This window comes from Equus asinus, chromosome 27, assembly GCF_041296235.1.
Source record: "Equus asinus isolate D_3611 breed Donkey chromosome 27, EquAss-T2T_v2, whole genome shotgun sequence".
NCBI lineage: Eukaryota > Metazoa > Chordata > Mammalia > Perissodactyla > Equidae > Equus > Equus asinus.
The window spans coordinates 10,406,676-10,432,456 of NC_091816.1; the positions used below are offsets into that span (position 1 = coordinate 10,406,676).

The 25,781-nt window shown below is 47.7% G+C and overlaps 1 protein-coding gene and 1 long non-coding RNA gene across 3 annotated transcripts; one reads left to right on the forward strand and one right to left on the reverse strand.

The window, feature by feature from the left end:
* Nucleotides 1-5,262: 5,262 nt before the first annotated feature.
* LOC123281409 (uncharacterized) lies at nt 5,263-8,161 on the reverse strand. Its single transcript, XR_006520868.2, has 2 exons — nt 7,724-8,161; nt 5,263-6,586 (listed from the first exon to the last, which is right to left on the reverse strand). It is a non-coding gene; the product is annotated as an uncharacterized lncRNA (long non-coding RNA).
* RNF122 (ring finger protein 122) lies at nt 7,322-21,119 on the forward strand. 2 transcript variants are annotated; one of them, XM_014847744.3, is made up of 6 exons: nt 7,322-7,796; nt 12,938-13,094; nt 18,037-18,082; nt 18,392-18,433; nt 19,674-19,756; nt 20,033-21,119. In XM_014847744.3, exons 1-6 carry the CDS (start codon nt 7,772-7,774, stop codon nt 20,145-20,147), a joined length of 468 nt encoding a protein of 155 aa, XP_014703230.1. In that variant the 5' UTR covers nt 7,322-7,771; the 3' UTR covers nt 20,148-21,119. The 2 variants fall into 2 exon arrangements, with proteins under 2 accessions (XP_014703230.1, XP_014703231.1); XM_014847745.3 differs by having other exon boundaries at nt 7,369-7,796; nt 19,677-19,756.
* Nucleotides 21,120-25,781: the final 4,662 nt, after the last annotated feature.

Sequence of the window (25,781 nt, forward strand, 5' to 3'; positions counted from 1 at the left end):
GAGATTAAGAGGTTTGGTATCACTAATACAAGCCCCTTGACTCACCATGAAGACCTTTCCCCATGAATATCTAGCCACTGGCTAAGAATGCCACAATTATTCTCTAACGTGGTTTTAAAAATTGAGAACTGGGGCTAGCTGAGTGGTGTAGTGGTTAAGTTGGCGCACTCCACTTCAGCAACCTACAGTTCATGGGTTCAGATCCCGGGCACAGACCTACGTCAAGCCATGCTGTGGCAGCATCCCATGCAGAAGAACTAGAAGGACTTACAACTAGGATATACAACTATGTGCTGGGACTTTGGGGAGAAAATAATTGAGAACTGGTGATGCACAGCACACGGAGGAAGATTCATCTGGCAAGGGCTTTACATCAGGGTAGCAAACAGGGAACCTGGGAGCAAAACTCCCCAGCGGAGCATGTTCTGTTTTCCTGCAGTGTTTCGATACCAGGAAACGTTAAACAAAATGTGCATTTTCAGCTTCTCTTAAAAAATTGAAAGGGAGAGTGAGTCCACATTCACACATGACAATAGTCTGCATAGGGTCTGCCTCATTTAGATAAGGTAATGCCTGCTCTCCAGTTCATCACGACCCATCACTGTCTGTGTTCTTACACTGGACCTGCTTCACTCCTTAAGATTATTTACCTACAAGCCCTGGGATAAATCAACCCCCCACCACTGTATCCTAAAGTCTTACCCAGAAATATAACATACTCCTCATCCTAAGAAGCCCAAAGTCCTAAGAAGTCCACTTCTCCATCTTGTCCCAATCCCCACCCCATCCCTGGCCATTCTTAGAATGTTCTGTTTATGGGCGGTGGTCACTGGCCTTCAAAATGGCCTGGGATTGTTCCCCTGATTTGGCAGACACTTAAGCCCTCTGCCAGATTCCTATTCAGCATCTGGAGCTGGCCTGAGAGAAGGTGGCTGGCACACTCTCTCAGGAAGGAACCTTGGAAGCAAGTGAAAGAGGCCCAGCCCTGTCCTCGGGAAGCAGGGAGGGGGGTGTTTATCGGTGCGGGAGCCAGCTTCTGACAGTCCGCAGACTCACAGAAAGGAACCCTCTCCTCTAGGTAACTTTCCCTGAGACAGTTTGTGTTTTTGAGAATTCTGAGATTGATTTGGGTAGGGAAAAGTCAGAGGGGAGAAGCCTCTCCTCCCTGGTCCCTGGGGTTGACTCACAAACTGGGTCAGGACTGGGCAAGTCCACATTCCCCATCTATGGCCTTGACAGAGCCTGAGCTCCTAATTCCAGTTGAGGCCAGTGGCAGCCCAGAAGAGGACAAAGCAAGAGAGTTGGTAAAAATATCAACCTGGGGAGTCTGCTCCAAGAATCTCCACGTCCCCACCTGAGGGGTGGACCATGAGTCTAAGTTGTACTGGCCAATCAGAACACTCCTTCCTGGCCCCATGCCGGCACCTTGGCCCTTGGTCCAGGGATGGAGGGACCCTCACTTGCATCAAGAAAAAAGAAAGCTATGTCACAAGATGAGGAAAGGGGTGAAAGGAAGTGAGGTGAGGCTGGACACCCCAGGCAAAGGCTCATTCCACTTTTCTCTGACAATAGATGTTAGGTAAAATAAGCTCTCAGCTGCCAAGCAAGACAAGGCTGTGATCCAGCCCAGCTCAGGGCACAGGTGAATGATTGCAACCTCAAAAATACCAGAACTGGAAGGGATCCAGGAACTTCTCATTCAGTGATTTTCCAATCGTGCTTCACGGAGCCCTAGCATTTCACATAGCTTTCATGGGGCCACAGACGTGCAGGGGGCACGGGGTGACAAACCCCACGGTGATTCAAAAAGAGCGGCTCTGTTTTTATTTCTTTTATACACACAGGTTCTGTTTTTAAATATTATTTAATAAAACATTCTGCTACTAAAAAAAAAAGGTTTGGAAACCACGAGTCTTATCCAATCTTTCACTTTATAATTGAAAAAACTGAGCCCTGGAGAGGTGAATAACTGGAAGTCACAGAGGAGGCACTAACAACAGGACTGAGGAATGGGGAGACTGCTTGGCGTCCACCAGATTCCATTCTCCACTTCTTCTTGTTATTAATAGAACTGCCCTCAGCCTATTCCGACTCATGACTGTCCAGCTAGAGACCATTCCCCAGCCTCCTCTACAGACAGGTGTGACCATGTGACTAAGTTCTCACCAGGGGAATGGAAACAAAAGTAATGCTCTATTTCTTACCAAAAAGTGCTGTCCCCCACTCCCTTGGGGTTGGAACAAAAGATATGTAACTGATAAGCCAGCTTCTACTGTATGAACAAGGAACACATCTTAGGACAGGGCCAAGCAGCCAGAGAAAAGAACCTGGGTCTTTGGGTGGCTTCATGAAGCAGAACCACCTCCTTCCTTTGGAATATTCATGAGACAGAAATAAACTCAATTGTCTGAGCCTCTGTATTTTTATGTCTGTTTGTGCAGTGGTGGTATTATTTATCTATTGCTAAATAACAAATTATCCCAAAACTCAGTGGTTTAAAACAATAAACATCTGTTGTCTCCAAGTTTCTGTGGGTCAGGAATTCAGGGGCAGCTTAACTGTGTGGTTTTGTCTCAGGGTCTCATGAGGTTGCGGCCAGGGTGCTGGCAGGGCCTCGTCACTGAAGCATGACTAAGGCTGAAATACCCACTTCCGAGCTTCTCCAAAGGTGAGTGTCTTTGTGACAAAATTCCTGGCTTCCCTTGAGCAAGTGATCTGAGAGAGAGAGAAGGAAACCGCAGGACATTTTTGTGACCCAGTCTTCAGAGTCAAGCACCGTCACCTCCCATTCTATTTGTTAGGAGTCTGAAAGTCCAACCCAGTCTTAAGGGAATGGGAACTAGGCTTCACCCCTTGAAGGGGGAATATCAAAGAACTTGTAGGCATGTTCCCAAAACCACCATAGTGGCTTAGCTTGTATCCTAATTAATACATTAGATCTACTGGCTCCTAGTCCTGTGCTCCTTCTGAGCCATGACACTTCATGATGTAGTTCAACGACAACTATAACTAACATTTATTGGTACAAGCCCTAATTTTTCAGGTGGCAAAACTAAGGTTTAACATTGTTATTACCATGCCAGACTCTACAGCGGGAGCATGTTTTGTGGAAAGAGACCAAGTTTGGTTGAAATTCTGTCACCAACACTTAAAGAGCTACGTGATTCTGGGGAAGACCTAAACTTCTTGGGCTTCCATTTTATCATACAGGAAGGTAGAAAATAATAACACCTGAAGGGTTATGGTGAGGGCTAAATGAAAATATGGGACGTGCTGAGCACAGGGCATGGCCTGCAGTGGGCAGTCAGTAAAAGACGGTTCTCTCCCCTCCTCTGCTTTTTTCTTGAATCTCCACTCTCATAAATGAAACCATTCAGCTCCAGCCTTGAGGATTGGTTTCATTCCAGAAATCCAAAGACACGGCAGGACTGTGAAGAATTCCTGAGAACTAGGTTAGCCTGAACCCCATAGCCTCTGTTTCTTTCCAGGTTCCCCATACTTAGAGAGCATCAGGGGATGCTTAAGAGATACTCAGGGAAAAGCCCCAGACATTATCCCAGAACTGACCCAACCTCTGGAGCAAGAGAGAAAGATTTGCCTCCTAGTCACACCAATGCCTTTTTCTCCTATTGAACTTCCCATGTGGGTTGGGAGCTAGGGTAGGGAGTGGGGAAATTGCTACCTCTCTTTCTTAGAGAACACAGACCAGAACCTGGGGGCCTTGCTGGGCAAATAATGAACAATACCCTTGGCCAAGAGTTACATCAATTCCCTAAAAGCATCCTGGTACTGAGACCTCCATGGTATATGGTGAGAGGAAGGCCAAATCTTTTAAGAATTTTAAAATGAGTGAAGGGCCTCATTTGCCCAAATATACTATGAACAACTTTCAACCCTTTCAAAGAATTGCATGTTCCTCTCATAAAAACTCTTAAGAAATGAAAGTTGGGGGAAATGTCACAACAAGAGAAATAACATTCTCTTCCCTATTTTAGGGCAGGATTTTGGGGCCCATGGAAGAGGGAGTCTCTTACTAAAGGTGAAATGAGGTGATGAAGGCTTCTGGCCCCACGCTCCTCCACTGAATTAGCTGTCTCTCCCCGAAGTGTTTCTCTAGTGTTTGCAAGCCATAAAATGAGGGGGCTCAGGGGGTGGACTAGAGGATGTTAGGGTGGGGCAGTGGAAATAAAGAGAATCCCTGACTCCCAAGAAGTTTTTCTGGATGCCTCGTATTACCTTTCCCTCTTTCCATGGGAGACGTAGGAACGTAATTCTATTTCAGATTTCTCAAGCGGCTTTGAATGTATTTCTCTAGTGTTTCAGTTTCTTCCTCAGTAAAATAACCAGACTCGTTTTCCTGACTCATAGGAAGCAAGAAGCTGGGGGTATGAACCATCATGTCACTGGCGGGGGAGTTGAGTTATCTGAACTGTATTGACATAATGTGAGAAATCAGCTTGTCTTTGATAGCACCTTCAGCCTAGGAAAATGCTGGGATTGAATGAACCTTTTCAGGGATGCCCAAGACCAATGTCCTTCAAACTCTACCTCCCAAACTCAGCTGTCTTCTCGGGGGCTGCCCTATGGCCACAACGGCCAAGAGGGATGAAGGTGCGAGATTGGGAAGGGATGCGTTGGGTTTTCCAAATTAGAGTCCTTCAGTGCCTCAGGAGACCCTACTGAATGCTTAAAATGTCGGGCTTAAAACATAAATTGTGGGCCGGCCCTGTGGCCGAGTGGTTAAGTTTGCACGCTCTGCTGCGGTGGCCCAGGGTTTCGCTGGTTCAGATCCTGGGCGCGGACACAGCACGGCTCGTCAGGCCACATTGAGGCGGCGTCCCACATCCCACAACTAGAAGGACATGCAACTAAGATATACAACTATGTACCAGAGGGGATTTGGGGAGATAAAGCAGAAAAAAAAAAAAAAACCCATAAATTGTTATAGAACATTCTGTCTAATGACTGTCCTCATGGTCCAGGTAGGTGCCACTCGAGATATTCAGTGTCCTAATTGATCAGCTCTATCTCCATGAGAACTTTCATTGTTCCTACCTTCAAGGTGTCTTCACACCTGGGGTCCTTAGTCTAAGTACAGGGGTGAGGGAAGAGGTATTCCTCATTTCCTGTCAATGTTCCCATCAAAGGCTCTCCCTCTTTCGCAGTTGTGCCCTGCAGGTCCCTAGCAGGAACTCCATAATGCAATTAGGCTCACCTATCAACACCTCTCCCCTGAGCCAATGAATAGAAAGAACTATTGGCTAAGTAATAATTATACATATTTTTTAATCCTCTACCCTGTACTTAGAACATGGCTTCAATTGTATGGTAATTTATACACAGGCACGTACATACATCCATTCCAAAAATACTTAATGAACCAGACCCTGGAACCACCACAAAAGTGGTTCATACTCTTGAAAAATCACTTAAGAGGAGGGCTCATGAAGGGATCAAATTCAGGAAATCACATAATTATCTTTATCATCCCACAGCACACTACACTGTACATGCAACACGTTGAAAGAGATGCAGAGAGGGAAAAGATGACAATGGTGAGCCTCAGAAGAGGTGAATTTTTAGGCGAATCTTACCAAATGTCAGGCACAGAAAGTAAATAGGGCATTCCAAACATAAGAAATACTACGTACAAAATCACAGTCCAGAGGGAATATACTGTGTTCAAGAAACAACAGCAGAAGCTTCATAGCTGACGAACAGCGTGTAGGGTAGAAGAGTGCACTGGTGTTAGAAAACAGGCCGAGGCCAGACTGGAACGATTTGAACACCACAATCTAGAGTTTCACTTTACCCTGTAAACACCAGGGACCAATAGTTATTAAGCAAGGGAAATAAATGATCAAATTGATGTTTTAGAAACATAAGTCTGGAGCCAGCAGAGAGGACGGACTTGAGAGGAAGATCAGAGCATTATTCCTCTCAGCATAACTGCCTGAGAATTTTGGAGGACAAGCCATGTTCAATGAACATTTCTGGGCCTCACCTTTAATACTGAATCTGAATCTCTGAGCTCCAGGCCTTGAATTTGCATATGTAACACCTCTAACGTAACAGTCATTCTCGTGGGCTCTAAGGTCTGAGACATGGATTAAAATCAGAAAGGCCACTTAGGAAGCTTTTGCAGTCTTCCACTTAAGAGGTTTTGCAATCATCCACTTAGGAGATGAAATGAGTTGGATCTGTACAAGATGCCCTTTCAGACTAGCTCACTAAGAAAAACAATGGTTTTAAGACAATTACATAATGAAATGCTAAACAATTTGTTGCAGACTGCTATGTGATGTTGGGCAAGTCACCTGATGCCTTAACCATCACGCTTTTAAGTGACAAAGCACTCATATGCATAATCTTATTTAAGAGTTAGGGAAAGTATTTATCACCTTCAACTAACAGGTTAAGTTTAACAGGAAGATTAGACTGAGTCATTCTTATTCGTTTGCTTGCTTGATTACTGTCTCCTCACACAATGTAAACCCCAGGAGAGTAGAAACTGCTGACTCCGAGACGTTTATGGGTCTCCGGTGCAACGGTACTTGACACAAAGCAGGCTCGCGGGGAATGTATTCTAATAAATGAAACACAGAAAAACAGACAAAAAGAAAAAGAAATAAGGAAACGATGCAACGTCAGGTAAAAGAAAGCATTTTGGACGGGTAATTAAGAGATTCAGTCTTTCTTCCAACTACTATCTATTCAACACCTTCGCGGTGCTAGATGCCGAAGATACTGCTCTTAAGGTGGTGCCAGTATCGATTTCTGGGTTTGATTCTGCTAGTCAGGAGCGTGGAGGCCTGACAAGTCAACCTTAAGCTGAAGCGTCAGACCTTAGTTCCTTGTCTGTGAAATGAGGGGCTGGCCAAAAATGAGATGACAACTAACGCTCATTCCAGATCTCACTTTTGTAATTCATCTGCTCTACCGTCTTGCTTCAGTTTCCCCTTTCGCACAGAGCAAAGGCACGTGCTAGCCGCCACCCAGGACCAAGTCCTTGCCTACCGAGCAGAAATGGAACGCCTCCCCAGAACTGGCTTCTCAAAGAGCTATAGAAATGCTAAGCAGTCAAAGATCTGGAGGAGGAAAACAATGTGGCACTAATTGTTCGGCGTCCTCCAGGTCTTGGGCGGAGGAGCTGCTGGCCCCCGCCTGCTCCGGCCATCGCCCGGCACAGCGCGCTCCTGGGCGGACTTAAGTTTCCCGAGGACTGGGAAGGTGAAGAGGGAGGCGCCCCGGAGCAAAGAAGCTCCCCCTCTGTAGGGGGGCGGATCTGCAAATAATACCCGGGGCCAGGAGGAAGGCTCCCATTGGCCAGAGGGCGGGTGACGGGCAGGGGCGGAGTTTCCCGGGGCCGGGGGGGACTCTCGGGGAGGGGGTGTGCGCGGCTCGTGTCAGTTTCGGAGTCTTCTGCCGCGCACCTTCGCGCCCTGGGACCTGAGCGGAGCCGCCCGCCAAGGCTTTTCCCTCCTCCGCGGGGCGAAAGCTTGTGGGCGCCCCGCATCTCCCCCAGCCCCGGGGTCTCTCCTGCATTTCCTCTGTGCTGCTTTGATCAGGGGGACTTTGGGTTTGTTTGTTTGTTTTCTCCTCTTTCCTCTTTGTTGCTCTAAAACCGGCCTTGCCGAAGCCCCGCACTCCGGAGGGAGTTCGACTTCTCGAGAAAGGCGGCTGCCGCGGACCCACAAGCCGGTGCCCACCCCGCCCGCCTTACCCGCTGCCTGCGTTCGTTCGCCCGAGGAAGCCAGCCGAGAGGTCATTGATGCACCCATTCCAGTGGTGTAACGGTGAGTCCCCGGGCGGGAGGGCGAGCGGGCGCTGGGCTGGCTGGAGAGGCGGAGGGGTGCGCAAGCCTGAAGATTAGACTGAGGGCTCTTTCTCCCTCTTGAGCCAAGTTTCTCATGAAATGGGACGGGCGAGAAGGCGTCCTTGGCGCCCAACTGTGCTATGCACAGCGCGGATTTTGAAAAAAATCCAGGTTTAACTCAGGGCCGGAAAGGGTCTCTGAACGTGCGGCGGGCGGGGGGCGTGGGAGCCGAGGGGTCCGCGGCCTTTGTGTGGCGGCTTCGCTCTTCTACCCCCTTCCCTTGCCTTTGTGCGCTCAAACTCTGCTCTTTGTTGTGGTTGTCGGAGGAGAATTAAATCCGCGCTCGGGCTGGGATCTCCTAGAGGGAGCTCAAGTTCCCGGCCTGAAACTTTGCAGGCTATTTTAAATATGTATACAATGCAGCGTACGGGACGGGGCGTGGGGGCGCCGTCCCCGCGTCTTTGTTGCCTTCGTGCTGACTGTTAGGGGGCTTTGTGCCTGTCGAAGACGCCGGATTAAAGAGCGTGGCTTTATTAAACTGATAAAGCCTTGCAGATATCTCGGCGCCCGGCTCCCCTTGGGTGCAGGGCTCGCCTGGCGGGGGCTGTGCTTTCTGACCCCAAGACCGGACTACAGTACTAGCTCCCGAGGTCGGTGGTAGCAGCACCTCCAGACCCATTCACCACTCCCACCCCATTCCCTCCCCTCCCTCCGGCCTGGGTGATGCCAAATTCATCTCACCTGAGGCTTTTTGGCGGTTCAGGTGACACAGGTTGGGTTTGGGTCTGATTCCTCACCCAGGCTACCTGAAAGGAGTGCCTTTCTGAGTTGGTCAGTTTAAAACTTTGGGTACTGAGACCGTCCAATGGCTCTACGGTCTTGACCGCATAGTTCTAACGCCTGGAGAGTTTCTGGAGAAGAGGGTGGGGGGAGGGAAGCAGCTGGCCTTATCTTCGAGTATGGCAGGCTGGCTGTTGGGGGTGGGGGGAGAATCCATTCTTGAGAGCAGACTCCTGCCAGATCTTGGATTAATTATTTCAAGAGGCTTTTGTTTTAAGGCAGAGTTTGGGCAGCATGTGTATGAAGTGTCCTCCACCCCCCCTCTTCCTCTTGGCTGGTAGGATCTAATTTCCTGAAAATGAACCAAGCTGTGTGTGATAGCCCGGCATTGCGGGAGGGGGAGGAGGATGGAGGGTGAGGAAGGACCGTGCATCCCAGCATCTGGGAGAGATTCCCGTTGACTGGGAAAGAGAAGCGTTTCCCAGATCCACTGGTCTTTTTTGGCCAGCCCTTCTCTTGACGTCATTCCTGCTCCCAGCCGGCTCGCGGAGAGGAGACGTTCTGATGTCAAGGCTCTCATAGGTCGGCTGAGACAATGGAACAGAGACTTCAGGAGAAGAACCGAGGCCGCTGTCAGAAACACTGGCCTTTCTTCTGGGCAGCCCTCTTTCATGAGGTTTTTAGACTAGCAGAGGACTTGCTGCTTTATGTTTTCACTACTTAAAGCGACTAAGAGATCCTGTTCCTTGACTCCAAATGAGGAAGCAATCCCTCCCCCACCCCTTTCTGAAAAATATCTGGAGCCCCCCTTTCCTGGGGTTGGTATTCTGTCCTTGTAAGTTTTAGAGGAAGAACGACTCCACTTTCAGTTTTTAGCCAATATATTTTGCCATGTCTTTTTAATTGTAATACAAGCAAATGGACCATCTCCTCGTGGCTATGAAACTCCTCTCATTCCCACTTCTTTATCCCATAAAGTCCCAAGTTCATTGGCTCTATCCTGGAGCCCCAGGGAAAGCGTCTATCAGACAAGATAAGATGGACAGGATAAACTGATCAGAGGACTGCTGAGGCCATAGTGCCTGCAGAATGCGTGCACATACCCTCTGCAAACCCACTGTCACTGCTCTGTGACATCTCAGAACAGGAAACCAAATGAGGTTCTTTGGGACCCTGAAGATACCAGGCTCCAGCTCATGAAAGGTGCATGGAGAGCCAAGGCAGTTTGGGGGTTCGACCCTCTTGGAGCATCAAATATTGCTGAGGCAGGGGTTGGGGAGATGTGCCTGGTGGGGAGGAAGACCTCCCAGGCATTGACACAGTTCCTGGAAGGGAGTCATGAGGCCCTTTTCCAGAGCAGACTGGAAGTTGTTCCTCTCTAGCCAGGCCACCATGATGTCTTCATGGAAAATTGATCCCCTTTGGCCTACGGAGAGCAAATATTTGAGCGGAGGGTGGAGAGGTGGTAAAAACTTTTTTTCTAATCCCTGCTGGAGCCTAGAAGCCAGGGCTTCCTGTTAGGCATAGCAAAGTTTAGTAGCTAGTTATTTAATTTTTTTCAACTTAATCAAAAAGTCTTTCAGGACAAGAACTGCTACTTTCACTTTTTCTTTCCCGACAATGTCTAGGTCAGTGCATAAGTCAGGCCCTCAACAACAGTTGTTAGTTGACTGGTCATCCGTTAGCCAAGGACAGTTTTAGGCAATTTTCCCCGACATCAGTTTCCTTACTTTGCCAAGGGTATCAGGTTGTGTGGAGAAAACCAGTTATCTGTTAACTAGTTATCAAAAACAAGCCAAATACTAGGCAAGGCACTGGAGCATATAGAAAAGTCCAAGTTGCTGTCCTTAGACTGAGGGGCATTCAGGCTTGTTAGGGCTCTCATCTCTGATCTCAGGATTATAGTCACACCTCTGCTATGCTGCCTCACTCAAGATGGTGAAACCTTTGTGTCTGCCTTCTCTAGATGGCAAAATCAGCCAGTCATTCTTCTTTGCTTTTTTTATCTGCAGTGTTCAGTGTCTCTTTTGGCACTTGTCATATAATCAGTGCTTAATGCATGTTTGAGTTAAATGAAGTTAATGCTAGGAACACCTAGGCCGTGTAAGACAGTTGCTGACTATGCAAGAGCCAGAATATGTGGTATAGGCTGTGAGCACTATAGAATTCAAGGAAGAAAGAGGTCACTGGGTTATCACAAAACCAGGCTTGGTGGAGATGGGGAAGGGAGAGAGTTCCAGGCAGGTAAAGCTGCATGAACAGAGGTGACAGACAGGTGAGGACAAGGTTGGGCAAGACATAGTGAGGAGACTGGTCCACATGGGGTGATGCAGGAGGACATTGAGCAGGGGAGGTTGAGAGAGGGGACCCAGTTCATGCCTATTTCAGAGGACTTGAGGCCAGTCATGAGTTTGGGAAACAGATCCTGGAAACCAAGTGGGAGGATATGTCAGACATGTGGGCTAAATTAGAGGAGGGATCAGATATCAATTAGGTGTCTGGAATAGGGACTTGGAATAGAATTGGGCCCAAAATCTGTTTGAAATAGGGACTTGGCAATAGAATTGGGCACCAAATCTGAAACAGGTTTGGAGGGAGGCTCATTATACGGCCACTGGATTGATCTGGGGGATGAAGAGGAATGAGATGTACATTGTCAAAGATGACTCCCAGTCTTCTGCTGAGTTGTGGTAGCATTGGGAATTATAACATAGAATTCCGAAGTATGTTAATGGGTTCTGGCTCCTAACCAAGATGTCAGGAAACTGCCTAAAACCCATGCTGCTGAAGCCTTGAATACAGAGGCCTTTGGAGCCAGGCCTTCTTAGCTGTTTGACTGCAGATGGGTTATTTAATGATTGAGCCTGTCTTCCCATTGGTGGGAGAAGTGCCGTTTTACTGTGGCATTACAAAGATTGAATTGGTAGCATGAGAATGTGCTTGAGATGTAGCAGGTATATGGTAAATTCTAGTTTTCTCGTCTCACCACTTTCTGTAGTCCAAGAGTTTTATGCTTACTTTTGAGTCGCTATGATATTTTTCCCTGCAAGCAGGAAAAAACACTCAACTGGTTTATTGTTTATATCCTTTTGTTTCTTTATTGTTAAACATTACAGAAAATTTACTAAGTCTTAGAACTAGTAATCCCAAAATGGAGAGTGCCTCCAGGATTAGTTAATCCAGCAACTCCACTGGAATATTCTCTCCTCTTTCCGCCTCTCTCCATGGCCCCTCTGCCACCCTCAGCCATTGGCTTTATATTGAACTGCTCTCTTTCCAGCTAAAACTTGGCTGCCACCATTCCAGGTGTTTCAGGGAGATGTAACAAAAAAAGAAAAATCTTTCCTTTTCCAGCAGATCTTCTCTTTGTTTCTTTGGCCATAACCCTGTCACATACCTTTCTCAATGCCAAACCCTGGCAAGGGGAAGGTGACTACCCCGAATGGTAGACCAATCAGGATCAAGCCCTGATTCATGTGAGAAAGGAAAGCATCTAGTAGCTAGCCAGTGCTTCCCACGCTGAATGCTTAGGAATCTGCTGAGGACCTTGTTAAAATGTGTATTCTGATTCATTTTCATCAGGGGTGGGCCTGAGATTCTGCATTTCTAACAAGTTCCAGGAGATGCCACTGCCACTGTGGGACTGAACGTAGTCCAGGCTTTGAGTAGAAAGAGGGAAGGTGGCCAGTAAAAGTAAGCTGCAGCTGCCCCTCCCCCCAGCTCCCCTGCCACTCTCTGGAATGCTGGCCCAGCCTTGGAGTGAACAATTTCTATTCTGGTCCTAGTGCAGCTTTTCTTCTGAGCAGGTGGCTTAATAATGACAAATGACCTTTGCAACTCCACTTTGCAATTTACAAAGCATGTTTCTTACACCATCATTTTCAGTGGTCTCTGTGTTTTGCTTGTTTTCATACGCAAAGTGAGGCTTAGATTGGTAATTTCTTAAAAGGTCACATAGCCAGGGAGAGGAGGAGTTGGAACACAAATATTCTTTTACTCACCTCAGCCTCTTCATTTTGCTACTACACTATATGGGCTTCTACCTGATGGAATTGAGTTTTCCATTTTCTGCCCATTGCCTGGATCCTGGATCTAGAAGGGGATACTGTTTTAAGAACTATGTGTAGTATCCCATTTCTTAGATGGTTAAATAACTTACCCTAGATCACATAGATAGTAAGTGTTAGGGCTAGGGTATAAACTTAAGCCCCTAATCAGATGTTTAGTTTAGGAGCCCAGAACTTGCCGTTTCTCCCTACATCCTTGCTGCCACAGGGTACCATCAGCTCCAGTGGTAAATTTCCACCCGTAATGTAATTTTTCCTTCCCCTTTCTTTGCAGGGTGTTTCTGCGGCCTGGGACTGGTTAGTACCAACAAGTCCTGCTCAATGCCACCCATCAGTTTCCAAGACCTTCCTCTCAACATCTACATGGTCATCTTTGGCACAGGCATCTTTATCTTCATGCTCAGCCTCATCTTCTGCTGCTATTTTATCAGGTGGGTGGCTCACTGGCTGAGCTGGGATTGGGAGTCAGGAAGGGGCAGGCCACAGGTAGAGTGGGCCGTGTGAGGCTCCCACAGCAGGGTCACTAGCCTCCCACTGTGGCACAGGGCTTAGCCTGCCCTTCCCTGGGCCCCTGAGGCCTGGTGTTTCTATTTACATCAGCCTATCAAGTTGTCCCAGAGCATATAAGGTCACCATGGGTTGAGCTACATCCTACTCCTCGGCCAGTTATTCTGAGGTTGCCTAGAATTACCGTCTGACCAAATAATATCACTGGTTGTCCCGTAACCATCTCTACTCCCCACTCACGCCTCTGGGTGGCCAGGGATAGATGGGCATCAGTTACGTGAGGGGCATGTTCTTCTGCCCTTCTGGGAAATCCTTTTGTCAGCCCGCCAGATACTAATATTAGCAAACTGTTATCTGGAGAGCTGCTTGTTTACTCTGCCTTGTAAGTTCTTATTTTTGAGAGTGAAAAGTCTAAAAACATCACTTATTCTTACTGTGTAGGAATCCAGGGAAGGACTTGAGTTTGGCAGGGCCAGCCAAGCTCCAGGAACTGTTTCTTCACTTCCTGTTGAAAGACATGGGAGCTGGTGCTGTTTTCTGCCAAAAATTTGGGACAGGACTGGTCTTTAGGGTAGTGTTTCTGACTCGGGTGTGCTGTTGGTATTAACAATTCCTCATTGCATGGGTCTGTCCTGGATGTTGGGGAGTGTTGAGCATTCCTGACCAGTGGAACATATAGTGGTCCCTAGAGCCACCGTGATGACCAAGCCCGCACCATACACATATTACCTGGTGCCTGAGTAGACGTCAGCTAGGGTCTAGGCTAGTGTCTGATCAAATCATTTAAGAAAAGTAAATGAAGATGAAAGAAAAAGAAGTTCTGGCTGCCTACAGAGATGTCCTGGTCAGTGTGAGTGCTTCACCTGGAAGGAGGCCGGAGGGAAGGCAGACAATTGTCCATATTCCTGAGGCTGGAAGACTCCCTCTAAAAAGAGGAAGTGCCCTCAGGCCCTGCTCCCCACTGCTCCCAGCCACTGCCTTGGGCCTCTTCTTTTTCAGAACTTTGAAAAATCCCTAGGACTGAAATTTCCACTTAAAAATCTGCAGAGAAGATAGTAGTTGATTTTTCCCTCTTGTACGGTGGAGTCTAAAATTTGCATCTATATTAAGTAGGGGTGACGGTAGATTTCTGGTGTCCCTGCACCCCTTCCCCAAGCCTAAGTTTTCTTCCTCAAACTCAGGTTCTTCTACCACCAACCGCCCCCATTTCCCCATCTCAAGCAACTTATGCAGTTCCCAGAGACAGAAGATAGAGACACACCAAATACCAAAGATTTATGTGTGATGCTGGGAGGAGTCTGTAAAACCAACTCTATTTGGTCCTTTCACACACACATGCACACACACACACAGGCACACACGTTCAGGAACACACATGCACAGGCACACATGCCGATCTGCAAAGGGGGTCAAGTGAAGAAAATCTAGAAAATCATTCTGGGCCCATAAGTGGGTGACCAGGGTTCATTTCCTAAATCTGCCACTAATACGTGTAATCTTTAGTTTTTAGCTACTCTTACCAAGTGCCTCTGTGTGCCAGGCGTTGAGGTCAGCATTTTGTAAAACATTTAACTCACTTAGTGCTCAGAACATCCCTCCCATTTCGGTCTTAAGCCGCTTTATAAATGAGGAACTTCATGCTCAGGCAGTTAAAGGATTTGCCCAAGGTCATACATCAAGGAAGAGAGAGAGGTGGGCTAGTCTGGTGACAATTAGCTAGTCTATCAGATTCCATACATTTGCCTTCTCTGATTCTTATTCCATGAACGGGAAGTGGAGGAGCAGCTGTGGCATCTGTGGCCACCCCCTTGCAGTTAGACATTGGGGTCCTGCAGAAAGACAGGCTGGCTGATTTATTTTCGTTTGGCCAGAGTAAAAGAGCAGAGCGGGAACCACATGATGCCAAAAGCCTTCCCCACGGTGGGGCTGCTCGGCACCACCTGTCCCTTCTGCAGTAGCCTGCTCCCTCACCACCCTGCCCTCTGTTCTGCAGCCTGCCCAAAGCCTGTCGACCCTGGAGTTTCATGGTTCCAGAGGCTCGCTGGTGTGTGGCAGCCTGTGAGTGTCTATATATAGAAAGACACACAAGCACAGAAGCCACTTCCTCTCCCTGCTTCTTGGTTTCCTCCTCAGCCAAAATAGGCCCATGACCGGCCCCCACTCCTGACCTCGTGAGCTCATCAGCCAAGGCCAGCCTCCACTCCCCAGCTGCCCCTCGCTCATTCTCCCCCCACCCCCAACAGGCGACCTCTGCCCCACACAGGATGGAGGGGCCAGGGAAGTACAAATAGGCAGGAAATGAACAATTATTTTCAGGACCTGGCTGCATTGTTTGTTCCAAAAGGGAAAAGAAGTAAGGGAGAGCCCGCTGGCAGTGGCTAGAAATGGTCTCATTGAAATCAGGATATTTTTAGTTGCTTTGCTCACCCAACAGCTGAGAAGGCCACCTGTCCGGAGTTGTTGGCACTACCTCCCCTGCTGGGATGGCCCAGGGTCCTTGCTTTTTGCTTTGTTTCCCTTGCAACCTTTTTGGCTGCATTTCTTCACAATGTATACTTTCCTGATCTGGAAATCTACATGCAGGGTGAAGGTGCAGCCCTAAAGCACTTCACTGTCCCCATAGTCCTGGGCTCTGAGAGTGAAGCTTCTGGAGGATCCTGGGGTAAGACCATTAAAGGGAGCCAGGCAGACAAAAAGGATGAGGGTGGGGAAGGAGGGCACCCCTGGCATCCTAGACAGCAAGCAGAAAGGTGCTGCACACACTATGTAGTTATTGATGCTCAAAAGATGCGTGGCATCCGCTCATTCTCTGAGTTAAGAAGTGGGCTCCTCACCACTTCCTTGTTTACTCTGTACATACTGGTAACAGCAACAGCGTCACCCTCAGAAGGCAGCTGTGAGCAATAAGAACACTTTCTTCCTTCCCCAGCTTAACTCCATGTCCGTCAGGTAACAGTTGTTCATTTAAGCTTTGGATGCATCCTTCCCTGCCCCTCTCATTTGAAAGTGGGGACAGAGATGTGTGTATTTATGAACGTGCCAAGTTAAGGATGGGACAGTGGGAGCCCTGGTTAGGCCTTTAGTCCAACTCTCCAGTGACCAGAAACCCTCCAATGAGGGAAGAGGAAGGGGACCAGTGGATGTGCTGTCCAGGCCTCAACCTCACGGCAGGAGTCCACTTGGACCGGAGTTCCTAGGAGGCTCCGGGCATAGATGGCCTTGCCAGGTCCCCTGACTTCCTGTTAGGAACGATGGAGGTGGCTGGCAGACTTATCTTTCTTATCTGCTCCCTGGGTGTGCTTTGGGCATGGCTCTGCCCCACCTTCTGCATCTTCTACCACTCTGGTGGCAGTTTCTGCTTCTCTGTGATGCCCATGGAGCGTCTTATCTCACTCCCTTTGGTTGAGGCTTATGATGTGAGACTTTCCCCCTCTAACTCAGGTCAGCAATCTTTTGCTGCAAGATACTTTAGGCTTTGCGGTCGTACGATCTCTATCTCAACTACCCACGCCTACTGTGCAAAAGCAGCTGTAGACAATATGTAAACTGTGAGCATGGCTGTATTGCAATAAAGTTTTATGGACACTGAAAGTTGAGTTTCACGTAATTTTCATATAATATGAAATAGTCCTTTGATTTCTGCTTTCAACCATCTAAGAATAGAAGCCATTCTTAGCTTACAGGCCCTATAAAACAAGTGGTTAGCTGGATTTGGTACTCAGGCCAATATCCCAGACCTGTGATAGAATGGTCAGTGAGAGAGAAAGCCCCATCCGGCTTCTGCATATGCGACGCCATAGAGCTGCCTGCAGAATTCAGAAGGTTTCACTTCACTGAAAATAAGACAGCTATATATACGTATGCATATGTGGTCCCAGCCATTTGCATAGCAAGCCATTCAGAGAGTTGCAGTTGCTGATTGAAAGGGTGTTTCCCAAGACCAGGTCATATTCTCAGGACCATGATGTTAGTTCTGCCTAATTGGTGAAGCAAGCCACATTGTGTGTTAAAGAGCTCAGGCTCTATAATAAGATAGACTTTGATTCAAATCCAGACTCTGCTGCCAACTGGCTCTGACGTTTGGGCAGGTTACTTAACTTCTTTGGACTTCATTTTCCTCCTCTGTGAAAAGGAGAGTATCTCCCTCTTAGCAGTGTTTGGGATCGATGAGAACGTATGTGAGTACATTAGTGCGGGGGTCCATGCATAGCGAGTCCTCAATAACTAGTACGCTATTGCCATTAGTAACAACATGCCATGTTTCGGCTATTGAGAGTTAGGCTGTATGCAGGCCACCGGCTTGAAACGAAAAGAAGAAAACAAAAAAGGGATCGTCTGTGCTTGCCTGGCAGTGTGAAGGGAAGAGTGTGCTTTGCTTCTAGAATACTTGTGTTCTCTGGGTGGAAAATTCCCCGGGTTCAACAGAGACTTAGTTATCCTGCTACCCTGACTTAATGGTGTATCCCTTTTAAGAATATCTAACTTCTTCTGTACACTCAGTAAGCAACTGTCGATCTGTGTAGATTGGGAGCCTGTAGGAATTTACCTTCTGGGAAATGGCAGGGTGAGTGAATGAACTATTTGGGGTGCTCTGCCACTGAATTCCCCAATCCGTGGGACCTGGCAGTAAGTTTTGAGGTGGTTGAGCCTGAGTAAGAGTCTGAGTCCTTAATCCACTCTGGGTGGCCTGCATAGGTCCAAACCATACCCCATAGCATCCAGGGCAAGACATCCCTGTGGGAGCACCCCTCCCCACCCCCAGAAGAATCCCCAAGCAGCCAGCCTGCCTGCCTTTCCTACTTTGAATGGCTCTGTTTGTACAGAAGCACAGTAACCTGTTCTCTCCCCTTTTTCTTTCTCCCCCAGCAAGCTCCGGAACCAGGCACAGAGTGAACGATACGGATATAAGGAGGTAAATTGTCACGTCTTTCCCTGAGACTTCCTCCTCTTCCACTTGCCCTGCAAGAAAGGAAAGGATGGCAAGCAAGCGTCAGCTGGCCTGGCCTGGCATCCCCCTTGGCTTCACCTCTGGCCCTGTCTGAGGCTAACTCCTTTCACGTCCTCAAGTCTGCCTTGAGCCAGGCAGTGCCCAAAGCCCTGCCCATCACTGGAGGGAGAGGGAGGGACTCCTGTGCAGGACTCGGGATCCCTTCATTGGTTGATACCACCTAGCCCCTGTGGTTGGTTCCTTCTGACACCATGCCTCCTTCTTTCTTCCCAGGTGGTGCTTAAAGGTGATGCTAAAAAGTTACAGTTATATGGGGTGAGTGTCTGGGGCAGCACGTGGGAGGGCCCCAGCGGGGTAGGGCAAGTGCCACCTTCTCTAGCTCTCAGCCTGGACCCTTTCAGGAACCTTTTAAGTCCCTGCTTCGTATCTCCTTGAGCCAAATAAAAGGACTTGTCCCAGCAGGTGATCAATGTGTAGAATTCATTGTGTCTGGAACCAGTTCAGGCAGAAAACAGGATCACGGAAGTGTTTGAGTAAGTGGTGACACAGGGCCCCAGGAAGCCTGCTAGGCATAAGATTTAAGAGGAGGATGGTCATACCACTCCATGCAGATTTCAGCTAACTTTCCCCATTTCAGACCCCATGTCTTGGTTTTTCACTAAAGAAGTTACCCTTGAATGTACACTATCCTAGCAGACTATGGGACTAACTCGTGTCTCTCGCTGTGGGTCTTCTCTGTTCCCCCCTAACCCTCACCCCAACCCCGACTCCTTGGGTCCCTTCAACACTGACTCTTTAGGAACAGGCCATTTCCTCTTCCCCACCTGTGCCTTTGAGGTCACCTAACTCATTTCCCAAGGCTTCCTTCCATAACCACAGACGACTGTCTTGCACAATGTGCTTGTGGTTGTCTGCATGCCTGAGGAGCACAGGTATCGCTAGACATGAGACTGCCTAGACATGGCCTCATTTCGCCTCTTTTTGATGTCCGCTATTACATCTCAACAAGTTCAGATGTTTCCTAAGCCCTGCTCTGGAAGAGTAATCCAGCTGAGATAGAGGGGATTACTATAGAGGGACGTAGAGCTGGATTTAAAGAAAGTAAACTATATACCATACCGCTATCCTTACCTCTAGTTACTGATAAATGCCCCCTTGCCAAATGTTCTAGGATAGAAAGGATTAAAAAACATTCTTTTAGAACAACACTGCCCAGTGGAAATTTCTGTGATGACAGAAATGTTCTCTATCTGCCCTGTCCATTATGGAAGCCACTAGCCACATGTGCCTACTGAGCACTTGAATTGTGGCTAGTGCCATTGAGGAAGTAAATTTAATTTCTTCTTATTATGATCAGTTTACCTTTAAAACAGTCACGTGGTTAATGGCTAACATGCTGTCAGTGTAGTTTTATGAAATGACTCAAGTTTCTCTGGCTGTTAAGGAGATTGTGCTAGAGTTATTTTTCTTGGATAGGGAGGAGATAATGGCTTTTGGCGTGAGTGAAGGAGGGTCTTCCCCATCTCCTCTCACACTGCCCCCTTTCTTTCCACAGCAGACCTGTGCAGTCTGTCTGGAAGACTTCAAGGGGAAGGACGAGCTAGGTGTGCTCCCATGCCAACATGCCTTTCACCGGAAGTAAGTGTCCACACTGGGGATGCGTATCCAGGGGTGCCTTTTGAAAGCAATAAGCAGGGAGCATCTAGAACTTCCAAATCCCTACCCCCTCCCATCTACCCCTTGCCAGCAATGCCCTGCATCCTGTCCAGACACCAAGCAAGCCAGAGGGGTTAAATGGGGGCAAGGATAGGGATGTTCTTGTTTTGAGAGGCAGCTGGGCTCTATGAATGAGAGACAGCTGGAGCAGGTTGGGGAATCTTCTTAGGGGAAAAACAGGTCTTCTTTTGCCCGCAGATGTCTGGTGAAGTGGCTGGAAGTACGCTGTGTCTGCCCTATGTGTAACAAGCCCATTGCTGGTCCCTCAGAGGCCGCTCAGAGCATCGGGATCCTATTGGATGAGCTGGTGTGAGTGCTGTCTCTACACCAAGGCCTGCAGAAGACCTCTTGCCTCATGGATGCCTGGTCCCTCTGCATAGCTGCAGTGAACAAGACTGTTGGGTGGTGACGGTCATGCTCACCTGAAGGGGAGGTAGTGCAGGGCTGGTCTCCCACCATCAGGGTGAGACTGTCTTGCCCCACCTTTCTGCCTCCTAAGTCTTCTTCCCTGCTACTCAGTACTGATGGCATTGCCCTTCAAAACCACTGTATCCTGGTACTGGACTATCTACCTGCCTTGTCCCTGCTCTGGGGAAAGAAAGCCACCTCTATCTGGCCAAGAACTTGGAGTACACCTCTTGAGAGTTCCCCTTGTGAGGACAAGCTGCCCTGACCTAAAAGAGGGGATGAGATGGGCTCTGCCCCACCCGTGACCTCCCCTCCTCTCCCCACTCCTTCCGTAAGAAAGTTAGAAGGGAAAGAAGGAAAGATGGAGGAACCAAGTGCCTCCAGTGGAAGTGAGGGAGGCCGGGTAGGAAATCAGGAGGAACAGGGACATATAAAAGGAAAGTCAATGTTTACATGGGACCTATCGAAACAAAGGCTGGCCGGCCGGCCTGCTGACTACGGGGTGATAGAGGGCAGATCCCCTCCCCCTGCTAGGATCTGAGGTGCTTATCCATTCCCTGTCTTCCTCAGCTAATCTCAGAGCTTCCTACTCCATGTTGGGGTTTGAGAGCCCCCCTAGAGGAAGGGCTTGTTCTACACTCAAGTGGATACCCAGGAGCAAAAGGGGCCTGGGGATGGGGGTGTCTGAAGGTTAAGGTAGCAACAGATACCTTCTTCCCCTTTGTAAATAGTATTTTTATACTGCATCCTCACCATCTCAGGCTTTATACACATGATCCCCTGGGTGGAGGGGGTGGGGGTTTTCCGTTCCTCCCTGGAGTGGGTGAGGGTGGGAGAAAGGTATGTATTTAAGAAAATTAAATTTAATAACAAGTTTCTCTAATCTTTGCCTCTGGTTGTGGCCCATGTCTGCTGCCCTTTTCTGCCAAGAAAGGGAACAAAGTTCTCTAACTGCCTCTCCCGACTTCCCCATACTCAGATCAAACACACACAAAGGTTCCTAATCTCTAAAATGAAAAGTTGGTATTAGATTATTGCTTGTAAAACATGGGGTAAGACTAACATCAGTGTATTCTAAGACTGGACTAAGCCAGGCTCATTCATCTGATTTCTAGAATATTTTTAAGGGAAGCTGGTGTATGCCACCACAGCATTCCATTAACTGAGACTTGAAGTTAATAGAATTCTACTTGTAATTCAAGCAATTGTGCTCTTAACATAACTGAAGGTCCAGGTTGCTACCACAGAGGCTTGCTATCTTTTCCCTCATATTTTTTTCTTACATACTAGCTGACAATCACTAACACGTGCTACCTTCCTAAGCCACATCTGGAAGAGTTGCATTGTTAACATTTTTTGCCCGTATGTGCACTCAGATCTTGCACCCATGTCCTCCAGCTTTGCTCTGTCAATGTCCCAAGGGGCTGCTGAATCGATGGGTATGCAAAGTGGATTGAGAGCACCGGGAACAATTTTCCTGGCCATCATAAGCACTGAGCGTCTGGGCTGTGGTTGCCCCCTGCTCCGTGGAAGAGGGCAGTGCCAATGGTCATCCCAGGGGCAAGCCCTAGGTGCTGTGCACAGGAGGAGCATTTGTTGAGCAAAGTATAGTGTAGTGGTGGGTCACAGACATACAAGAGATGCCCGTGCACCCAGAGGAGCCAGGCTTAACAGGGAGGTGTGGTGCCCTCCCACCCCTGCAATTGTGCCATGGAGGCTGACATCACAGTTGGTACTCATGCTGGACAGACCTGAGGTGCAGCTGGGGCACCTAATGGTCCTGGTGAAGTTGTCAGCACCTGTCTCGGTGGGGTCCTTTGCCTAGGGGTGCACCTCTTCTTGACACCACCTCCTCCTTCACTCTCTGAGGGATAACTCCTGCTACCCCTCAAAGCCTGTACCCCTTGCTGCTGCCAGCCGTACAATGCCTGGTCTTTTCTTTATCGGGGCACTGCTGCTTCCTCTTGTACTGCCAGCTTGCTTTAGTGTAGGGAATAAAATGCATTTCCTAAGCAAAACAAGGAGCCCTCCCTCCAGCTCCTGCTGTGACCATATGGTGGATGCATGACTGGGATGAGGTGGGGAAGGCAGGTGGTCCACAGGTAGGCTTCAACATCTACGTGTTCCTACCTCCCCATCTCCCTTCCTCTTAAGGAAAATTCATCAGCGTTGGCATATTCTCATTAAAATGTTGGCTCTAAGATCTCTGTATGCAAACTTGAATAGCATCGTCTTGAAGTCAAAATGACAGGGTAAAAATGCCTTGTATTTCAGTGCTTCTGTACACCTAGGTGGAATGTACTACAGCACGTTGAGAAGGGAAAACGGTATTTTTTAGCTGATAGATGTGAATTGGCACCAGCTGATCACAAGTTAAATAGTCACAAGTCCCAGATTTGGTGTGGTCTAGTTACTCAAGGCAGCGTTCCTGGAGTGACTCCCCGCTCCCCCTCCACCTGGGCCAGCCACTGTGCCAGGCGCTGAGAGGCAGGGTGGCCTTGCCTTGGGAAAAGGTAAACACACTGCCATTTTGGGGGCACAAGCTTGTATGGCAGAGAGACCCTTAGCTCAACTGGTGTGGAAGTGACGACAACAAGGATGCCTCCAGTGAGATGATACCTGAGCTGTGTCTTGGGACAGTAACACGGACAAAAACATTCAAGGATTCACCGGCCTGTCGGGTGCCAGGGAGTAGACAATTCAGTATGAAGTGAAGGTGGGGAAAGGCTGAGGGGGATAGTCCTGTGTGGTGCCAGGAACCTGGCATTTTATGGTGAAGTGCGAATCCTGACGTTTCTTTAGATAGTACTTTTAAAAGATCTGGGCATCATTTGGGAGCTAAGCCAATGCTTTTTTCCTCTGTGCATAAAATATTCATAGGCAACTACAGTGTTCTTTGTACTATTCCTTTTACTGAAGAATTTGTCCCTTAGTATGTTTCAAAGAGTAAAAAACTGAAGGAAGCTGTGTGATAATCGTACATACCAGGATTCCAACTTTAAGGATCTAATCTATGGCAAGAAAATACGTTCGATCCATTGAGAGATAGTGAACACTTACCACCAAGTTCTTTCACAGATACAGTTTGCTTTCCTTTCTGTATATACCACTCTGAGTCTGGGATTAGAAAAGAGGGTCGAGAGAAGCAAAAAAAATGGCTTAACGGTAGATACACCGATAATAAACGTCTGGACCAAGGCACCGACTCAGATCATACAGATCTAAGTTCATCATTGGCTTCATTGCCCCATATAGCTTTGGAGGCAGATTGCTTCCCATGAAGACACCCAAAATAGCAGGTGCTATTTGTCAGCTCGTGGGTTGATGCAGTCTGGGAAGACAAAAAACCCAGATAACTGTCAAATGAGTTGTGTGCTTGCCATTTTCTAGAACCAATGGGTTTTTTGTTTTCTTTTTAACTCTACGGTGGATTACTTCTCTTAAAGAAAACTTACGTGGATCCACCATAAGTGGGGGTGAGAAACTCAGAGCAGAATTTGAAAATCACTGACTTCAATAGATTGGGTGCCTTGAATGAGTGCCTTGAAGAATCGTGGCTTCCCATTCCTCCTTCTCTCCCATCAGTCCTTCTGTCCCAACTCTAAGTCACCCATGCCCCACCGGGGCTTTTCCCATTCTCACCAGGGCCTTTTATGCCTCCCCAGTATTGCCATATTTTACCTGATAAGCATAACCCAACCTCTGCCTCCCCTTCTACCATCCTTGTCGGTCTCTCTGGGTGTCAGAATAACATCTTGGGTGCCCTTGACCGTATCACTCACAGATGAATCTTCTATTAAAGCCATATGCACAGATTCAGAGCAACAGATGTGATCAAATTGGAGCAAGAAGGACAAACTGATGACCAGTCATGCAGGCTTGTACAACAAAGCCATTCATGGGGAAAAACTCAAGCTGTTTACTATGCCCTAGACTATCAACAGCATTGGATTGCTACCAGTGCCAATCCCATTTTTTAAAGCCTCATGCCCATTTAGTTTCCTTCTCCAATAAACTGGCAGACTGTGTAGACAGGGAGGACATGACCGATGTCACCTTTGTGCTTTTGCATGGCACTTGATTCTGCCTCTATGTGACAGTCTCACCAATAAACTAGGGGCTGTGCTCTGTAGATGAGAGAGAAACAACAGCACCAGGAGGCACAAGAAGACATTTGTGATGGCTCCTGAGCACTCTTCATAGTCTTTATCACCTCTCCACCAGTGCCATAACTTGGCACACTTTTCTTATCCATCTTCCCTTCTCTCTCATTCCTTCTTTTTCCCCTCGTCCTTACTTTTCCCTTCTTTTCTTCACCCTAGCCTGCTCTCAAATATTATTGAGAGCACCGAAGCCATTGCAGAGTCCTCCTAATGGACCAGAATTATCATGAATTGTTCAAAATATACACCAATTACTAAGGGTTTACATCCAAATGATTGTGTAAGCAACCACGGAGACCAGCTCTGAGTTTCTGAATGTTTAAGATTATATATGTTCATAAACTCTCAAGAAGGTGGCTAATATCCTCAAAGACAGGAATAGAATCCATGGTGACTTTGATATATTAAAGACACAATGCGATATAGGAGAGGCCAATAAATCCAAACCCAAAAGAAGGAAAACTAAGTTTGCTTCAGTGTGGGAGAAATTGATTTGGAACCATAGTGCATGTCAATTTGGGCATAAGTCTAAAAATTCAAACAAATCCAAAATGCAACAGCACAACTATACCCAGCCGGAAAGTCATTCTCTCTGCCTTCCTCAGTACTGACCAAATTTCTATTGGATTATTTCACTCAGATTTTACGTCTGCAGAAAACTAGAGAAGCTATAAAATTCCCATGAGAAAGAAAACTGGAGCATTTTAAATCTGGATAAAGACCAAGGGGCAAGAACTTAGTGATGGTCTTCAATGTTATGTTGCAAGCACGAATCTCCATCACAAACTCAAACGTTCCAGAAATGCATTGTTTTCTTCCCGTTAAATTGCCTTTGACCGAGTTGCCAACTCTCTCCACATCTGCAGTGTTTGCCTTTCTCCCAGAATTATTCACAAGTCTGAGTCTTATACAGATCAACCCTCTCCCCCATCCTTCTGTACACACTACTTAACCACTGAGCTATCTGTTCTCTTGCATCATCCTTGGTGCCTAGTGTGCAGTAGGGGCAGCTTGCTGAGGTGTCAAGGGCCCAGCTTATCCAGGTTCCACACAGCTGCCTCCACTGGGACCATCTCCTGGATGCTTCCTGGGAGCTAAGGGGCAGGTCCCCTCTAACCTTGGGACCTGCTTCCTTGACCCTTTTCAGGTTGAAGAGTTGTAAAGTGAACCACTTGGATTCTACAATGAACATTTTGCTATACTGTCATGCACCGCATAAGGACATTTTGGCCAACGACTGGACCGCATATATGATGGTGGTCCCATAAGATTAGTACCATATAGCCTAGATGTATAGTAGGCTATACCATCTAGGTTTGTGTAAGTACACTCTATGATGTTCACATAACGATGAAATTGCCTAACAGCACGTTTCT

Bases quoted from the DNA above. Each gene is read 5' to 3' on its own strand.
- RNF122 (XM_014847744.3), top strand. From the start codon at position 7,772: ATGCACCCATTCCAGTGGTGTAACG. The intron at 18,083-18,391 runs GTAAATTGTCAC...CTTTCTTCCCAG, and splicing joins AACGATACGGATATAAGGAG to GTGGTGCTTAAAGGTGATGC. The intron at 18,434-19,673 runs GTGAGTGTCTGG...TTCTTTCCACAG, and splicing joins AAAAGTTACAGTTATATGGG to CAGACCTGTGCAGTCTGTCT.